Source organism: Aulonocara sp. 'chitande type north' Nkhata Bay, linkage group LG19 (assembly GCF_057382095.1).
Source record: "Aulonocara sp. 'chitande type north' Nkhata Bay isolate Kocher_YH1m ecotype deep benthic linkage group LG19, A_spYH_male_GT1.1, whole genome shotgun sequence".
Lineage (NCBI taxonomy): Eukaryota > Metazoa > Chordata > Actinopteri > Cichliformes > Cichlidae > Aulonocara > Aulonocara sp. 'chitande type north' Nkhata Bay.
This window is the reverse complement of record NC_141362.1, coordinates 11,034,571-11,053,958: the sequence shown is the minus strand read 5'-3', so window position 1 is coordinate 11,053,958 and position 19,388 is coordinate 11,034,571. Positions and strand designations below refer to the sequence as shown.

The 19,388-nt window shown below is 47.6% G+C and overlaps 1 protein-coding gene across 9 annotated transcripts in view; it reads right to left on the bottom strand.

Annotated features, from left to right (window-relative positions):
* Window positions 1-19,388, bottom strand: part of myt1lb (myelin transcription factor 1-like, b) — a 106,327-nt gene that overhangs the window by 5,986 nt on the left and 80,953 nt on the right. For 5 of the 9 annotated variants that reach the window (XM_086275955.1, XM_086275953.1, XM_086275960.1 and 2 more), the window contains 12 exons: window positions 18,031-18,121; window positions 15,158-15,265; window positions 14,147-14,373; window positions 11,861-12,147; window positions 7,687-7,917; window positions 5,416-5,537; window positions 4,927-4,989; window positions 4,149-4,217; window positions 3,134-3,196; window positions 2,973-3,056; window positions 1,519-1,740; window positions 100-194 (listed from right to left, as the gene is read on the bottom strand). In XM_086275955.1, coding sequence (XP_086132081.1) covers window positions 100-194; window positions 1,519-1,740; window positions 2,973-3,056; window positions 3,134-3,196; window positions 4,149-4,217; window positions 4,927-4,989; window positions 5,416-5,537; window positions 7,687-7,917; window positions 11,861-12,147; window positions 14,147-14,373; window positions 15,158-15,265; window positions 18,031-18,121 — 1,662 coding nt within the window. The remainder of the gene's footprint in view (window positions 1-99; window positions 195-1,518; window positions 1,741-2,972; window positions 3,057-3,133; window positions 3,197-4,148; window positions 4,218-4,926; window positions 4,990-5,415; window positions 5,538-7,686; window positions 7,918-11,860; window positions 12,148-14,146; window positions 14,374-15,157; window positions 15,266-18,030; window positions 18,122-19,388) is intronic. The other 4 variants (XM_086275957.1, XM_086275956.1, XM_086275961.1 and 1 more) reach the window with 4 other exon arrangements.

Here is a 19,388-nt window from a genome sequence, read left to right as displayed (position 1 = left end):
TTGGTCCATTATGTGGAATTGGAAGTCTCTTCAGTAAATCGCTCCATGGCCGTGTTCCTGATTGGCTGTATTGTGTGTGTGAGTGGTAGCTGCCGTTACCGTTGCTGGCACGCTGCTGCTTTATTGTTAGCATTTCCACTCCGGAGAGCCTGGCTTTCCTCATGGCGGAGGTGGCACGCGGACAACCTGACAGACTGGAGGCAGCGACAAGAACAGGAAGCATTGTTTCAGTATATGATGGGCGCCACAGACACACACAGAGCGAGCCAACGCTCTCCACAGATGGAAAACACAAACCCCCCCCCCTCCCCCGACCCAGTGTGTTCTTCCTAAAGAAGAGACGCTCGTGCTGGTGTGGCAAACTTCAACCAAGCAGCAGCCTGCAGTTCCTGCAGCGTCCAGCAGAGGCTCCAGAAATAAACATGTTTACAGCCCACAGTGCTGTCATCTGAAGCCCGGCACATATTTAATATACTGTCAATCAATCAATCGATCAATCAATCAATCTTTATTGGCAGAATTTACGTCCATAGTTAAAAAAAACAACACAACATATAAACCTTAAAAAATGATAAAATATTTTTAAAGACATAAAACCATAATATACATAAAATACACAATTACATAAAAGAAATCAATAAATACACAAACTGGTGCTTCCTCAGACTGTCGATCTGTGAGCTGCTAACCTGTTAGCAGAGCCGTGCAAACGTCCAAACACCCACAGCTACAAACATCTGACTGACACGACCCCCTGTAGGTGTCCTACCAAGGATGCTCATTGCATCATTATATGCAACGTGCAGTTTCTGCACTGTCTGTAAGATGTCCACAAGGGAGCAGCATGTAGCGGTGTGCAATACGCTTTAAACAAAGCTACTGGAACTGGAACCGAACAGAAGCTGAGTTTGGACATAGAGCTTCCAGCGCTGTCTGTATATGTCATATAAGTGTAATTGGTTTCCATGCAAAAGCTAAAGGAAGTGCTAAAAACGTCCTGCAGTCAGACATGTAACCCCGTGAGTGACGCTCAGGCTATAAGCTCTCCATCTACGCTTGTCTCCTGACACATGTTTGCTTATTCACTGCGAGCTCTTTCTGCACACATGGAAGCTCGACCGCTGAGTTTTTGACTCATTCAGCAGTCGAGCTGTTTTTCCTACGGTGGAGATGAAACTGTGTTCGTCTGTGGCAGAAGTTCCCACAGGTTGCTCGGCCGTCCCCCTTCTGTCCGGTTCATCCTGAATCAGCTCAATGGGCTTTGTGTTTGCAGACTGTGCAGCTCTTCCATCGTCTGAAGCCTCCATCTGGTCCTGTTCTCCTAATGTTTTGTCTGTAGGACGCAGCCCTGCCTGACCCGCCTGTCTGCCTGCTTACTGTGTTTCCATCCACACTGCAGACCTGCAGACAGCACCGGCCTAATAACACATCACAGTGCTGCCTGTGTTTATCCATTTATGTAGGGACTTTCATGCACGTTCTTCTCCTTAAAGCTCCGCCCACACACCCCTGACTCACCTCCGATGCGTCAGGAAGCTTCCGCTGACGTGACCCGAGCCGTCGCAGCCCGGCGTCGGGCAGGACATGCCCTCCGTCTTCCCGGACTTCCACGTGAACTGAATGCCATTCAGGTATCCGTCCTTTTGCCTCTTGGCTGCGATGGGGCATCCGGACGCGCTTCTGTGGGACGCGTACTTCCCTGTCACATGACCCTGACCGTCACATCCCGGGACCGGACACCTGAGGGGGGGAAAAAAGCACATTTTCATCATACAGGAGATAACGTCCTCTCTGTGACCTGTGAGCCGGAGCTCGTGCTTCCTCAGCGGTGAATTGCTGAACAGCTGATGTTATTTTTCTGTTTTGCGTCTTTGCTTTCGCTCTGATTTAAACAAAGATACGATCATCTTATTTTAAAGCTGTCCCAGTGGCGGCTCTTATCGCGGGGGGGGGAACAGTGTCAGTGCATCAACACCCGCGCTAATCAGATGCATCGAGGCAGTAAATTATTCCAAATGTCAAAGCACGCACAACGGATTACGGCTAAAGCCGTGGACGTATCAGTTCTGTCTGCTTTTAGTTCAGCCTCATGGAAAACAGATAGAGGGAGGTTCACCGGCTTTCTGCACTGACAGGAATTTATTTCATTCATCTTTGTCTGTTCTGCCCAAAGCTTCCCCTGAAGTGATGGGACAGTCCTCTCACACATGCAGGACAGTCTGAACTTGTCAGACTGAGCTGCTTTACTAGTTTCTTTCTGAGGAGAAATATCTGATTAGATCTACAGCACCCCCCCAATCTGGGGCATATCTCGTTTCCCCGCCCCTTCATTCATTCCTCACATAAACTCTCCATCATGCCGTCTCAGTGAGCCTCACCGATAAGTGTGCATAAATCAGGAAGACGCTCTTGTTTGCAGCAGCTTGTCTTCCTCTTTCGGCACGCCCTGTAACCACGGAGCATCCTAACACGGTCAGCGTGAGCCGACTGTCCTCGCAATCCGGCAGAATGAGGAGCGTCGGAGTATTGTTTGTGCTCTGCACCACCAGAGAAATCAATGCAGCTGCAGAGCTGAGGCCAGAGAAGCACATCGCGGGATTCGGCTAAAGTCAATCAATCTCTCTGCCTCCGTCTCTTTGTCTTTCCTACCTGTGTGTGTCTGCAGGAGACTGCAGAACCTCCCCCAGCCTCCTGTGAACTCACACAACCCGCGCTCTCCGACTTTCTCCTTCACACTCCGGCACAAACTTTGCCCTCCGAGGACATTCGTCCTGTCAGAGCTCATACTGACTCCTGCTTACAGGAGGCGAGCAGCGGCACAGCTGTGCACGGCTCCTTTGCATCATTTAAAAGTCATTCATCACATCACGTGTCACGCGGGAAATATGTGGCGAGCAGAGCTGGTCCAGGAGGAGGAGTTATCACGGCGTTTCAGGGAGACAGAAGACAGATGATGAGTGTCTGTACTGCACCTGATAGGCTCCTGGTCCTCCTTGTTCTCTTTGCTGTGGATGATCTTTATCCCACTTTTCCTGGCACGCGGACACCCTGAAAGACTGTAGATAAATGACAGCGTTACAGAGAGGAGAGCGATCTGCAGGATTAATACGTGCACGGCGCGGCGGTGCTTTACCTTCTGTGTGAGGCGTAGTTGCCAGTGATATGTCCCGAACCGTCGCACCCTGGTGTCGGGCACCTGGGGCACAAAACACAAAAAGGGCTCAGGGCCTACGGCATCTCAGCTGCAACGCGCCACATTCATCTAAAGGAAAGAGCTGCAAGGTCTGCTTAAGACGGATGATCTGATTCATTCATTCATTTATGAAATTCCAGTGTTGCAAGGACAATATGTACAATGTTTACCGTTTATTAAAGAACAGTATCCTGAAATGCAACGAACTCTAACTGCTGGATTGGTGGACAGAGGCGGTTTCTCGCAAGTCAAGCCGATTTTGTTTTTTAAGGCATTTTTTCCAAAGTTGCAAAAGTATGACGTCACAACAATGTGATTGGTCACTTGCGATGTTGAACCTGGAACAACATTTATTATGATGATGTGGGAACAACAGCGACACGAGGTTATCAGATCGTGCGCTTCAGTGTCAGAAACTGCAGTTCCTCTAACGTCCACCGGAGGCTCTAAGAGCCAGCCAATCCCCATCCTTTCATAACGGCCGTGCTCAGCTTTTTAAATCACATCATCTGACCGATAACACAGCTGCCGAGAGGTTACCGTAGTAACTGAGCCGCCAACAAGTCCGAGCTGCAGTTTAGGTGAAATTCTGGGATGTTACTCAGCACTGATCAGCTCACCGTCCGGTGATATATCATATATAATATCATCCCTTGAGGGTTAGAGCAGATCCGCGTGCAGATGTGAGGACGTTACTGATCTTAATCCGGAGGCTTCTTTAACAATATTTACGTCTTTTTTTGCCATAAAATCTCTAAAATATGCGCCGAGCTCCTGCTGCTGTCGTTACGGCCTCACATTTAAATCACATGCACGTCTTTCCCACTCGGACCTCTTCAGTCCCCTCATCTCTTTCACTCAGGCCCTGCCTGCAAACCTCTCCGTCAGCAGCGCGTACATTTGTGTGAGCTCGACATACAAATCAAACGTGTGAGTGAATCATGTCACGCCTTACTTGAGCTCTTGCGCGTTGTTGGCCAGCATGCTTCGAATGCTTTTGTCAGCTAAAGGACAACCTGAGAGACTGGAAAATACAGCAGTGGAGCGTTAGTCACACAAGGATCAGGGAGGGAAAACTCCAACACTCCCACTACTGAAACACAACACAAGCAGCCTGCACTCACACTCCGCTCCAAAGCATGCACAGAAAACACACGATATCAACCAGGAAATGTAATAAAGCCATGATGCACGTGCAGGGAGCTGAGCTTTAACGTTAACCCTCTGAGTATTTGCGCCCGTGGCCAAAGGTTGGGTGCGGCGCTCGGCTCAAACGGGGCTGAAGGGCGTTTCCGGAAACTTTGCCGTGAGTTTCGATGTGGGGAATCCAAAAGCGTGAGCCTTCGCTCGCTCCGTGCACACACGTCCCACACTCAGCATTTCTGCTTCCACCTGCCGTCTCTGAATGCTTAGTCTGCATCACGCTGTGGGAAAGGCCTGGAGAACCGAATAACACCAGCTTAGACGGCTTTACGCACGGCCCATCGAGGGATGGCTTCATCCCGGGGTTTAGCTTAGGAAAATGTAGCCGATCTTTAATTAATTTCTAGTCTCTTCTTATTCCGTATTTCAGCCCCGCTTCAGCGTGACCGGTCAAATAGTCAAAGGGCTAACAGATCAGAGAGAGAGAGGGAGAGAGAGAGCCTACAGGTGTCTGACAGCATAGTCGAGGTAAGCTGAAAACAATAAAGAGAAATAGACTTAGAATCCACCAGGAGAAAAGGAAGTCACACCTTCGATGTGAGGCGAAATTGCTCGTCAAGTGACCACTTCCATCACACCCCGGTGTGGGACATCTGCCACCGGAAAAATAGACAGATTTATAAGCCCAAAGGGAAGGAGAAGGAAAAGTGAAAATTAGAGAAAAAGCGGGGGAGGGGGGTCGTTTCTGGTGTGTTCGGTTTTCATTGTTTCCAGTTTAGCTTCACTGTCTCTGCTTCACACTCCTGACATCTCCACACTGACGGCTGCCGCGTCCATAAAGCGTCTACCACAGCGCAGGATTTACCAGGTCTGAGATCAGCGTGGACACACGGACAACGCTGGGAAATAAAAGTCATAGAGCAAAGCCACTGCCAGCAGCGCCGCACGGGGGGAGGAGGAAGGGAGGTGGTAGGCCGAGAGGAGGATGGAGGAAGAAACAAGGTGGAGGGGAAGCAGAGCACGAGTGGGGAGAGGCAGGTGGGGTCAGGTGGGAGGAGGAAGAGGGGGAGGGCGCTTACGTTATCAGGTCCTTCTTCGTCTCCTTGCACTGGAGGAATTTGGGCTTGGGGCTCGGCATGTTGACGTCTGTGGTGTAGGAGCGGTCGTCCAGGAGGTCGTGGAAGGGGTCGAGGTCGTCCGGCTGTGGGACGGGGGCGTGGAGCAGGAAGACACGGGGGGAAAAAAGATTTTTAGTGGTTTTACACTTTTCAATAAATCCAATCTTTCCATTAAAGGAACAGTTCACCTCAAATCACATCGACATCTTTTCCAGCTGCATATTTTCAAATATGATGGAACAAACTTCTGTACGGAAATTTAAACAGATACAGAAATAAATAAACGGCTCCGATAATAAATATGCGAGACATTTTTAGATAAACTTCATTTATCCAGCAGCCAAAACATTAAATACATCTGCGTAGAAATAAATGAAACATGACAAAACAAATAATTTAAAGCCACATAAAAGAAATTAAATATAAGAAATAAAGTAAATAAACAAGTACAATAATTATGGAATAATTTAAATAGAGTTAATGATGTTTCATTGTTATTTGTGTCTGTGCTGTTTTTATATATTTAGTTATGGATTTATTTGCTGTTACATTTCTTTATGCATGTGCTTTTAAATAAACAGGAACATTAAAACAAAGGTAATGATTTTCACATTTGATAAAATATTCACTGACATTATGAATATATTTATTGCATTTCTTTCATTTTGGCCGTTCCTGTCCTCCGTAGCCTCGAGGCACAAACTGCCAAAATTGTTTTTATAATTTTTTGTGTGCTTGGAAAATAAACTGGAAACAATTAAAGAAGCAAATAAAAACACAGATATCAATAAATTATATATTTATAAATTATTTAATTCCTGTATTTATTTTGGATAATTTTTTATGTAAAAGTCTTTTTATTCCTTTGTTTTGGCAGTTTCGATCCTCCGTACTTGCTCTGAGCTTCACAGACTCTCGCACAAACTTGTGATCACAGCCTTCGTGAGCAGTTTCAAATATATGAATTCATTTTGAAGCACTCGTTCTCGCGAGCGTCTCTCTTCTCATAAACTCGTGATCGTCTCTCAGCGGGCGTGAAATCTTAAAATGTAGGAGACGTCTGATAAAACACAATAAACCAAAGTGAGTGTAGGACGAGCTCGATGTGGTCACGTGTGGGTCGAACGATCATCGCTGTCAGTCTGACAGGAAGTAAGCCCTGAGAGGAAGCACTGCCTCCCTCATGCATTTGCACACATTCATGGTGAGAACACTCAGGGAGTCGGCCCCCTCATGATGCAGCTTTCGGCCACTAGATGGCACTGCGGTGAAGCGCCAGCACGCTGCAGCCTGCGTTCTGTGGGCCTTTGTCTGCAGTGCCGTGGATGCAAATCCTCTTTTCCTTCCCTCAGTGCTTGCAGAGTATGTACAGTAATGCCCATAAAGAGACAGGTCCAGATACAGCCCAAATTATCCAGCACTCAAGCTGTCTCAGGGTGCGCGACGCTGGGTCGGGCCAGCCAGTTTCGCCAATTAAAGGGAGCGCAGGCTGCGAGGCGGCCACGCGGGGGAACGACGCAGGCATACTCGGAGATGCAGAAAGTAGGCTAGCATCTACACACTTCCAAAGAGACACACACACTCTTATGAATATTCACACACAGCAAAAGAGGCACATGTACTGTACATGCATGCGCCCGTCGCAGCAGTGGTGCATTGATTTCCTGCAGTTCTTTGATGAGATGAGCTATTCCGATTCCCTCCCAAGGTGCTACTTTGCATAATTCATTTTTGGAGAGGAGCAAAATGTAAAAACAGAAAGCCAGCATGCAGCGAGCACGACGCAAACAGAGACGGTAACTCCACGCACGGCGGCGCTGACATCAATTAACATGCAGATTCATTAGGTTTCCCTCAAAAATCCCCCTCATATGACTTTCTAATGATTCCAAATATAACAGCGAGTCAGACGGCGAGGTAAGAAACCTCGAAGACGATCAGACGGCAGTGCAAATGTTTGACTTGGAGACAGAGTGTTGAATCAATGGCTTGGAGGGAGATAATTTGGGCTGAGCTTCGCTGAGCAGACAGCGTAAGTGACGCATGCCAACTGTATGGTCTATCAGCTTCCAGAGACACACTCCTGCTTTGTAATTATCACCGGCAGCATCACGGCCGCCTGTGGTCCGCCGCTCCCCTCCCTCACCCTCCTGCGCGTCACTCATCCGTCACGAACATTCAAAGATGGAGACAGACGTGATCTCGGCGACCTTTAGGCCGTGACCCCTTTACCTCTTTCTCGTCCTCATCTATGTGTTTGATCTTGGTGTAGTCTACGGGCAGGTCCCAGCAGTCTGCCGCGTCCCCCATGCCGTAGCAGCGGGAGCCCAGCAGGGCGGCCTGCCTCTGGGGGGACATGGGCTCAAGGGGCGTTAGCACCGAGTCGCCTACGCCGCCGCTGCAAAGACGCTTGCTCACGCTCAGGTCCAACGTACCGTTCTCATCGACATCTAGACCGGGACTCTGGAGGGTGCGCGGGGTCGGGGTCGGCGTGCGCGTGTGTTTAAAGTCGGGAGGATGAAGAGGCGGGGATGGAGAGAAAGGGATAAAAGAGAGAGAGAGAGAGCGTCTGATTAACAGCAGTCAAACATTTTCAGGCTCTACGGTCAGAGATGGCAAAACACTGAGGAGGAAAAAAAGTTTGCAGCTGCAGTTCAAACATCTGAAACAGCGCTCCAATTCTGTTTGGTGTTTTTGCCCAAGTCTGCGTAGGAAGAAACATTAGCAGAGCACAGTAACAGATCCAGGAGAGGGTCAAAAACCCGAAGAGGTCGTCAGCGCATCCCTCTGCGAACCCTCCTCTTCCTTTCTGTCTCCGTCTCTCTTTCCTTCCATCCCACCGCTCTGCAGTGTGTGTTTGTGTGTCGGTGTGTGAGTCTAATGTGAGCGGACATCGCGGGGGGGGCAGAGGCTGAGGGTTAGGGAGGGCTGATGAGCAGCGGCGGTTGAAACAACGCCCAAAAATAGAGACAGAACTGGACTGTAACGAAGTGGGCCGAGACTCGGGACCTGAAGACTTCAACAACCGAGGCTTCAGCAACAAGGAGCCAACAAACGTCCCGGCTGCAGGCTCGTTTATCCAAGGAGGAAAACATCACATGAGGAACAACATAAAGTAAATCATGCACGAGTCCCGTCTCCTAAAAATCCCCAAACAGCTGAAATACAAGCCTGGCTTCTCCCTGCAGGACGCGTCTGAGCAGCTCATGTTTGTCTCTGTGGGTCGTGTGGAAAATATGATTTCTTAGTTTCTGCAGATTTATCAGCTTACAAAGATAACCTGAGGAAATGATGCAGAGACAAAGTGATCCACACCTGTGTGCAAAAGTAACTGCCCCCTGAACTTCACCATTGTAATGACTGCAGTCAGTGTTTGTGATGACGTCACTGTGGAGGACCCACTCTGTGCACCACAGTCTGAATCCAGACGCTGTGTTTGAGGTCACGCCGTGTGTTCTGGATCCTCGTTGAATTCAGGACATGAACTGATCTCCAGCCTGCTTCACTTCGTCTCACAGCGATCAGGCTGGTGTGGAGCTCAACTCAGTAAAGACGTGTTTACAGTTTATTCATCATTTATAAAGTTTGGTGCTTTAAATCATCCCCGTATTTACTCGGGTTGTCTTTGTCTGATATCAAAGCTAATTCTGAAACAAATATGCAAAACACTAAGAAATCGTGAAAGAGGACTTTTCCACAGCACTGTGTCTGTTCCACAAACAGGAAAAACAAGTGTAACAAGAATAATCCAACAAGGGAACAAACACAGTCCCCACAGGGAACCTGAAGCTCGTTCTCTGGGATTAAAGTCCTCTGGATTATACACACACCACATCCCAGCTTCCCCGACTGACTCAGTCTGTTTCATGAATTATATTTTGTGTTTTGTTGGGAGTAAAACCTGTCAGATAAAACATGTAGGCTCTGTGCAGGTTTCACCCAGCCCTACAGCTGCAGTCTCCTCCGCCCTCCACAGGGGGCTCCACACAAACTCGCTCGTGTCCGAGGCTTCGTAACTGAACGTCGTCACCCATCGGGCTGCTTCTCCCGTCTTTGCTGTGATCCCAGGATACGGAGCAGCCCGGGACAAAGGCTTTTTAAACTAGAACCGGATCTTGTGCAAACCTCGCTGAGCAGAGCCCCAGTGTCCTGGATGAAAGTCTTGTGGATTGTAAGTACGAGTGATAGTTTACTGGTTTTACTGGTTGCGCCTTTGTGCTGCTGTGGTTACAAACAGAGCACAGTGATAAACAAAGTGTGCGAGGCACGGCCGTGGCGCCACGTGGCTCGCCGTGTGTGCCGCTGACTTGTTGCCCTCGTGAGCGTGCTCAGCACATCGCCCTCTCCTTGTCAGCTGTTGTACTGTGTGTCACTGCCCAATTAACGTGACCCACCCCTTCATATCGAGTTAACGAGGATGAGATGTAGAGAGAGCCGCCTTCCTGATCCGCCCAACCCCCTGTGGTGACCCCTGGCCTCTGTTGCCATGGCAATGCTGGGTGTAAAGGGGCCAGGTCGCTGACTAGTTCTGGCCACATTATTTCCGCCTTCTAATTCCAGTTCTTAAAATAAAACCAGCTTCGCTGCTCGCTCTGCTCTCTGGTTCCTGCGACTGCTCTTTCCCGTCGCCGTGACTCCTGCTCTCGGTGCCGCTCTCAGACCTCTGCGAATGTCAAACGACGATTATTACGTACAATAATAACGTGACACGTTTCCAGCTGATTTCAACGTTCCTGTGATTGGCTGCCCCTCATCAACAGATCTGAATAGCAGATCTCTATGACATCACAGAGAGCCAAAGGAAGTCTGCAGCCCAAGCCTCTGGCCCACAGAGCTGTCATGTCGACCACAGGATGAGCACGAACATGACAGGATAGAAGCAGAAGTGTTATAGATGCAATCTCAGTCAGTAACACGAGTGTGGTCCACATCCTTCTACATGCATACGTGCACAATCGTGCTTTTCCACCTGAGGAAGACTTCTGCCTGAGCCAAAGGGCTGGCACAGAGACGAAGGTGCGAGGTGCTACCAGGAGAGAGTGATTGGCAGATGCAGATCTCCAAGTTCAAGATTGCTGTTCAACCAGGAAACAGAGGACCGCCCACTCTGGGTTGGGGAGGAGTTGCTGCCCCAAATAAAGGAATTCAACTTCTCTGGTTCTTATTAATAAGTTGGGAGAGAGGAGCGCTGTACTGGTCTGTTGTGGTGAAGATTTCTTGGTACACTTATGTTCCTACAGCCATGTGATAGATGGAGGACAGAAGCAGCAGGGTCACTCAGGAGGAACTCGGAGTAGAAAACAGTCGGCCGAGGGGGTTCATTTGACCAGGAAACCTCCGGGTGGCTTCGTTCTGAGATGTGTCGGATGTTGTACTGGCAAAGCAGACCCAGGACACGGGCATGCCTCCGAGGAGCTGGAGGAGGTGGCCGCTCGCAGGGAGGTCCAGGTATCTCTGTTTACAGCACTGCCCTGTGACCTGCATAAATGGTTAGCAGTGACCTTTTGTAAAACCTCAGCTTGTGTAATAATGAGCTGTAAAAGGGGCCGAAAGCTCCGCCTCTGACTCGGCTGAACACAGTGTGGAGGTGCCTCGGTCAGACTGGACCTCAGTGCTGTACGACGTGGCACAGACCGATCCTTCAACCAGCAGGCAGAGGAGGAGGAGGAGGAGGAGGAGGGACTGACTGAGAAACAGGTGGTGTGTTTGTGCAAAGCTTCATAAAGAAACCGTCCACACCCCGAGTCCTGCGCGATACACCTCCTCTCCTCTGTGACATTTACAAATCTGCCACCTTTCCTTTATTCTCACTTCTGTCCTTCGCCGCTGTGCTCTCTGCTGTCAACATTAGCATTAAGCCAGCATTAGCCCGCCGCTGTGCGCTCCGTCTCCGGCCTCCATTTTCCGGCTCAGCGTCCGGGCACAGATAATACAGGAACACCGTCACCTTATCTCCTCAGAAATGACACACTGGACTCACGCCGTGTCAAACGGGGCCTCGTCCTGCTCCTATCTGATCCCCAGACGGAAAATAAAAAACTGCCCGCTGAGCTGTGAGTGTGAGACACAGGCTGGATCTGTGTGTGTGTGTGCGCGCTCCTTGTCAGCGTTGGTATGACTGACGCACAGAGATAATTTTGCGGTGGATCAGTGCTGCGCCTGTGTAACCCCGCGGGTGCACGTCGGTCTCGAGCCGTCGCAGAAGTTCGCATCACTCCGGGAGCATGTTAGGAGCAGCGCTTAGGGGTCTTTTATTTTGAAAATTGAACTGATTCTCTAAGCTGTTCCTGTGTCTGACTTCCTGCCTTCATCTTCTACTTCCATGCGCGGCAGTGTGAGACTGAGTAAGACTGCTGACCTCACTTTACAACAGGTGCATTTAAAGGACATCGTGGCGGCGCCCTACCTGCGAGCACAGGTCCTGCGGCTTCCCCGCCATGTCGTGGGGCATCTCCCGGCAGCGCGTGGACAGGTTGAGGATGGCGGTGGCGGCCATGTGGGCGGCCTCCATGTCGTGGCTGTAGTCGAAGCTGCTCTTGCTGCAGGTGCTGCTGGCGCTGCTGCCCCCGCCGCCGCCTCCCGCGCCCCCTCTTCCGCCACCGCCGCCACAGCTCAGGCTGCTGCCACTGCTGCTGGGGGCGTAGGTGCTGGTGGTGCTGCTGGCCGAGCTGGAGTTCTTGCAGTAACGTTTGGCTGCGGATGCATACGAGAAATTCAACACGAGAAGAAGAAGCAGAAGTTTTTCCAGAAATACGAGCAAAAGCGTCAGATTGACACGTCAGGCCTGAAACAGCGAGTCGAAGCCCAAAACCTTTTAGTTCAGCACATCACTGACTAACGCCGGGTTAGACGTGCTCCATGCAGATGCTGCAGATGTGTCACAAACTCACAGGGTTCACTGTTTCTTATCTTACAGTTTCTTTCTCAGCAGAGCAAAGAAGTTACTGAGAAGTTTGTGCATGTCAGAGTTAGTCGCTCTGAAGGTTTCAGCAGCGTTCACATTTCACAAATTCTCAAAAATATAAAGTGAAACTTTGCTGAATGCTTAAAATTACTGATTTTTATTTCACTAATCTTCACTTTGGCAAATTTTCCCATGTGCTGCATTCTTGCTAATTAGCAGCAGGGGGCAGGATGTGATTGGAGCCTCCAGGTCAGCTGACCTCTGAGCTCGGTGAACTGTTGCCTGATGAGTTTGTGTCTCGGTCGCTGCTCTGAGGTTTGAATAAAACATGAAGGTCATTCTGCTGCTAGAGTCTGAGCAGGAAGCAGGAGAAGGCGGGGCTACACTGAGTCTCAAGGTTGTTACTAGGGCTGGGCATTGTCACTGATTTCTAGAATCGATTCGATCCACGATTCAATTCGATTCGATTCAATTCGATTTGAATCTGGGAAATTTTACCTCAGACAGTCAGAAATATTATAATTCAGATCAGTACATTTACATATTTTTGTATCTATAAAAAGGAAGCTGACACTCGCGTGACTTTATCAAAGGTGTGAGCGTCACAGCAGATGCCTTTGTGTCAAAGTAGCTGAAGATAAAACACAGAAACACATGAAGGTGATTTTCCTGGCCTGGACTTTATAAAAATATTCTGCAGTAGATCAAAAACGAAAGAAAACCATTAATCAACATATGAATGTTACCTCTGACGTTACAGCGGTTTTATTACAGACACAGCGTTTTGCATTTTGCATAATTTTAAAAAGTTTAAATTTGTTCAGACGCCTGTTGAACAGCAGAAATCAGGTTTTCTTTTTGGAAGTAAGTAAAAGGAAAAAAACAGCATTTTTTTGTAAACAACGGTAGACTTGTGCGTAACAAACAAGCGAATAATGAAGAAAACAGATTTTTAGACGGGAAACTGTTGTTGAAGTACAGAGAGAGCGAGAGAGAGAGAGAGAGAGAGAGCTGTGCATGAAGTGTGATTTTATCGTGGTGGAAGCAAAACAGCAAAAGTCAGAGTGAATTCATGACGATGTTTATGTGAAGCGTAGTTTGGATCTTCTTTTGCTGCTGGTTCGGTCAATATTGTTTGGAGAGAGATAAACTAACAGCTTTAGAATCAGCGCAAAAAGGGCGTAAACACAAAGCTCACCCCGCCGAAACATCAGAATCAGCGAGCTGTCGGCTTTCAGCTTTCAGCACATCTCACTGATTCTGATCCGCGGGTCCTTTGTGTTTACGTCTTTGTGCAGAATCCGTGTTCCTGCTCTCATTTACTGTCTTAGCTGAAATTTTGTGAGGTTTTCACCTGAGATTCTGGCGTTTCGGACAAAATAAATTTATATAAAAAATCGATTCAGGATTTTAATGAATCGATATCACATTATCCAGGCCAGCATCGATTTTAATCGGTAAATCGATTATAAAAACCCAGCCCTACAAAGGTTTAAATTTTAACAGTGAAGTTAAACACCCCTAGTTGCTACACTGTAACAGTGAAGAGTGTATTATTGAAAAACGTGCAGTTTTTACTGGTTTTCAGTGTTTTTACTAACAAACTGAACCAAACAAACAGAAAATGAATTTCTGTCTATTTTGAATCTTTTTCTCTTTGAAAACTCATTTCAGTGACTTTTAAAATTCGTCTTTACTTATTATGTTTAACATGGTCCCGATGTCTCTCCCTAAGGAACATCGGCGTGTTAGAAAACGCGTCACACAAACGTCTCGAGTTTGTCGTACCGTCGTAGCCTTTGGGCGACGTGTCCCTCTGTCCATGCACTTTGGGAGCGATGGCCCGTTTCCCGTACACGTGGTGGTTGTTGCCGCCGTCGAAGGCGCTGTAGTCAAAGCTGGTCTTGGAGTACTTCTCCAGCTCCTTGGCCAGGTTGGAGCGGGGCGTGCTGGTGGAAACATTGTTCTTGTAACCATACTGTGGATAGTCCAGTTGTTTGACAAAGCACATTGGCCTGGAAAATAAATGACGAGGGGGTGGAAGTTGGACCGAGGCATTCAACATTGCCCACGGGGGGAGGAGAGGAAACTTGGGGTTCGGCTAAAAATGGGCAGACTGAGGGGAAGATGGGAATACCGGAGGTTTAGAGGGTGGAGGGTGGGGCTGGATGATGGAGACGTGTCCCTTTATGTGCCACAGCATGGATGTTTCTGCTCTTCTCTCAAAAACATAATCCCGCTACAAGTATTTTTCAAGCGTAGACAATAAAAACAGCTAAATTAAATTTAAGCTTTTATTTCACTTGCATACTTCTGATACGCTTTCATCATCTGATATGTGTTTATGGCCTCAATCGGAGACCGAGAAGAAATGAAATGCAAGATCTTAAACTGCTGATGTTCAGTTAGATATAAATATAAAACGCACAATTACTTGTGACTTTTTCATCACAGCATTTTCATGACTATCACAGAGGCGCTCGTTCAAAAAGCTCTGCCTTCGCTCTGATAAATGAGGCCAATTTTGTTAAATGTTATAAAGCGTCCATGACGAGCAGAGCGATGAACATGCGGTCTCTTGGATGTGTTCTCAGGGGACGGGAGAACACGAGCATGAAACAAAAAAGGGGAAGACGTCAAGTCTCAATTACAGGATGCACGTGAAGAAAGAACATAACGTTCCAACATGACAAGAGCATTTTATTCTGCTTAAACCAGAACAAAGCCACGTCCCGCCTGCCGCTGCACTGCATTCACAACACACTGTGCTGAATTCTGGGGGTGTGGAGTGAATACTACCTTAGGACTCGGTCGGACGCCTGGTTGGACTTGGGTCCGTCGCAGCTCTGGTGCTTCTCCTTGGCTTTGGCCAGCTTCTCGGCGGCAGCGATGGGACACCCTGACAGACTGCAAAGAGAGAGCGGGTGGTGGAGGACGCGTTTTGATAGGTGAAAGTGTTACAACGAACGCACACGCCGCGAAGCGTCGGGCTCGTTAGAGCGCCTGTCAGAGCGTCAGCCGGGCTGAAAACAGCTCGAGCACATCTGCCTGTCAGACAGTCGATTGCGGCGTCTACCGTAGTTCACAAAGTGTTAAAAAGTGAGGAAAATTAATGAATTTGCATTTTAAGTAACAACACAGTCAGTAACAGCTTGTGTGTTTCTGGTTGAACAGCTTAAAATCATTCTCAGAATAGATATTCCCATATGGACAAACGTGCTCGTTTCCTTCAAACACCTGCTGACAGGAAACGCAGCGCAACTTCCTCCTGACAAATAACTGACCAAATGTGACAAAAGTTCATGTTGTTATCCTTAACCCCGATTATTCTCCATCCAGGCTGTTAGCTGCAGCGCTGGAAAAATGATCTGTGACAATGGCCCGGAGCCAGCGTGGAGCACCTGCCATCAGGGTGCATCAGATGGGGAAGTGTGAAGGAGCACACGATGGAGGCTTCTATCAGCTCTTTCTGCTCCACGTCTGCAGCGTGCGCCTGTTTTGCGCTGCCGCCGTGTCACCGAGCGCGGCGGGGAGGCGTTCTGGTCCTCCCAGGTCTGCACCTCTCCCGTCACCCCGGCTGAGTGGCAGAGAGGTGCTAATGGCTGTTGCTACGCCCGACTCCCTGAGCATCTGCTGTGGGTGACACTCCTCTTTCACTGTCACCTCGCCCCGTCTGACAGGCACGAGCGCCCTGCTATTTTGGTTTCTCCCTCCAAACCTGCACCTGACAAATGCCATTTTTTCCCGCCACGAGCTGATAAATGATTTATGCTGCCGAGCCGCTGCATTCGGAGCAGGCTCGACTAAAATATGGCAGCTGGACTACTTTAATTACGTCCTGCGATCCAGGCAGGGCTATCTGTGGAAGACCAAACTGCTATAATCAAAAATAACTAAGTAACGACTCAAAGAGCCTCTGAGGTTTTCATTGTGCAACTTGAATATTTTTGAGGCCCTTCAGTCAGCGCCCTGTCGTGGCCCCATCACAATCAGCATTATTATAATTAATGATACCACAGCAACATTTTATAGTCTAAAGTCTGAAGGGTTTTTTCTCTAACAGCATTGGTATGATGGGATGTCTGTGACGCAGACGAGCAGAAACCAACGTTTCACTGCAGGAAATTTCAAAAAGTGCATTCTGGGTAAATTTTAAAGGTTCATAGCTCTTATAATGCACCTATTAACTGTGATAAAGTGGTGAAACTGTTGTCATGTTGTCATGTAACTGCTTAAATTCACCGTCCAGTCAGAACTTCACAGATGTGAAACAGGAATTGATGCTTGCAGACTGACTCAGGTGAGTGCAGCATGTCTGCAACCCGTCTGTGTTTGTAAGTAAAACCTTCGCCAGTCTCTTTGAGTCGGGCTGCTGTTGTTTGGAGGCAGGCTGCCTCCCAGCAGAGGCTGAGGGTGTTGCATGGTAAGGCCTGTGTGTCTCATTGGTCAAAAAGATTGAACACAAACACCAGGCAACGACCAATTTTAACTGATTGCAATTAAGTTGCTGTGCAATTTTCACTGTAGTGCGACTACAAGTAGCCAGCAAAAAAACCACATCAGACTAAGTTTTACGTATTTAAAGACATATCAGCTCTTTTGATTAACTCATTTATTTTTAAATATGGCAGTGTTGGTCCTCCATATGTTTTTCACATAAACATAATGTGAGAGGACAGCAAAAATAACGAGTTTAAGGATAATTCAATCAAGTGAAAAGGACACGAAGGGTGAAAACAGAATCCATCGAACATGCATGAACCGAAATAAGTCCCACAGCAAAATAACCGAAATAAGTCCCACAGTAAAATCCCCGAAAGAAGTCCCACAGTAAAATAACCAAAATAAGTCCCACAGTAAAATAACCGAAATAAGTCCCACAGTAAAATAACCGAAATAAGTCCCACAGTAAAATAACCGAAATAAGTCCCAAAGTAAAATAACCAAAATAAGTCCCACAGTAAAATAACCAAAATAAGTCCCACAGTAAAATAACCGAAATAAGTCCCACAGTAAAATAACCAAAATAAGTCCCACAGTAAAATAACCAAAATAAGTCCCACAGCAAAATAACCAAAATAAGTCCCACAGTAAAATCCCCGAAAGAAGTCCCACAGTAAAATAACCAAAATAAGTCCCACAGTAAAATAACCGAAATAAGTCCCACAGTAAAATAACCAAAATAAGTCCCACAGTAAAATAACCGAAATAAGTCCCACAGTAAAATAACCGAAAGAAGTCCCACAGTAAAATAACCAAAATAAGTCCCACAGTAAAATAACCAAAATAAGTCCCACAGTAAAATAACCGAAATAAGTCCCAAAGTAAAATAACCAAAATAAGTCCCAAAGTAAAATAACCAAAATAAGTCCCACAGTAAAATAGCCGAAATAAGTCCAACAGTAAAATAACCAAAATAAGTCCCACAGTAAAATAACCGAAATAAGTCCCACAGCAAAATAACCAAAATAAGTCCCACAGCAAAATAACCGAAATAAGTCCCACAGCAAAATAACTGAAATAAGTTCCAAAGTAAAATAACTGAAATAAGTCCCACAGTAAAAAAAACAAAAACAAAATACGTCCCATAGTAAAAAACATGAAGCAAGTCCAACAGTAACATAACCGAAATAAGGAGGGGTGCAGGCGCTGGGTCCGGGCTGAGCTCTTACCTTCGGTGGGAGTTTCTGTTGCTATTGACATGGCCACGTCCCGTGCAGCCAGGCGTAGGACACTTAAGAACATTCTCATACATTGCCACAACTTCGCACAGACAGGAGATAGGAGTGAAAGACAGGGAAGGTTAGGAGCCCCTTACAATCAGCCATGAGCTCTATTAGAGTGTGAGGAGCTTGGCATTATAAACATCATTAAGAAATGAGCCTGAGTGAACCCAAATGACCTCTTCTTCATTTTAATGAACACTAGTTTGAAAGGGCAGGCGAGGTTTCCCACCATATTGCTTCCACTTATCCAGCTCTTTCAAATTAGTATTCATGGAACGGGGCAGTCATGAATAAAAAGATGTCATTTGAGTTTAGCAGGACAAAGCCAGCAAGAAATGGAGGGAAATTTCTGGACATGCAAAGAGCAGAGCGACCAACAGCCAGCAATCATGCACAACAACACATGCCGCCTTAAAATCAATGAAGAAGCAGACAGAGGGGCGCAGCGCCGTGATGGAGTGCGCTCTGTTATCACGTGCTCGTCGTTAGAGTAAGAGTGCAGTCTTCAATACCGTTTACCATTAAAACAGTCCATAACTGCCTCGCATCCCCTCGGCAACCGGCCATTTAGATTAATGATCTATGGATGTCCAAGAGGAGCGCCAGAGCACCGCGGGCGGGGGCGCGAGGAAGGGGTCGGCATGACACCGCTGACGTGCGGGGCCAAACCCCATCGGCACCAGCTTCATCATTATCACCCCCTTAAACTTTAACCCCTCATCATCCTCCTTCCCTTACATACTAATTGGTGTTGGGTGCAGGTAATTGGACAAAGCCTGCCGCCTCAGCTCGCCAAAAGCCAATACATTATGCATTTCCCAGGTTTTTCCTGCCCTCTGCGAGGACGCACGCACAATGCCGAGGAATTAAAGGCAGAATCGGTGAGCGCAGATATTAACCACAGCAGGATGTGGCTGCGCTAGCGTCGCGTGCACCAAAGGTAAATCACTTTAAAGACCAAAACACGACTCCCTGATGAAATATTTTAATATTCCACAAGAACGGAGCTACAATGGGCAAGCAGCAACGGGAATTAATGAATTTGAGATCTAATTTAATCGTCATTTTTCACAAGGAAAGGAAGAGTGTGGCTACACTGTGTGATTTCCCAATTAAATGAAGCCACTGCATTAATAATACATCGTCCATTCAGTACAGCAAATGTGTTAACAGGGGGGAGAGGCTCGCCCGCCGCTGAATCCGCCCTGCAGGCAGTCACATGTGTGGCATGTATTTGTCTTTACAGGAGTCTCTGTGCACGGCCGCTTACACGTCAGCCATGACACGACCGATAACACTGAAAG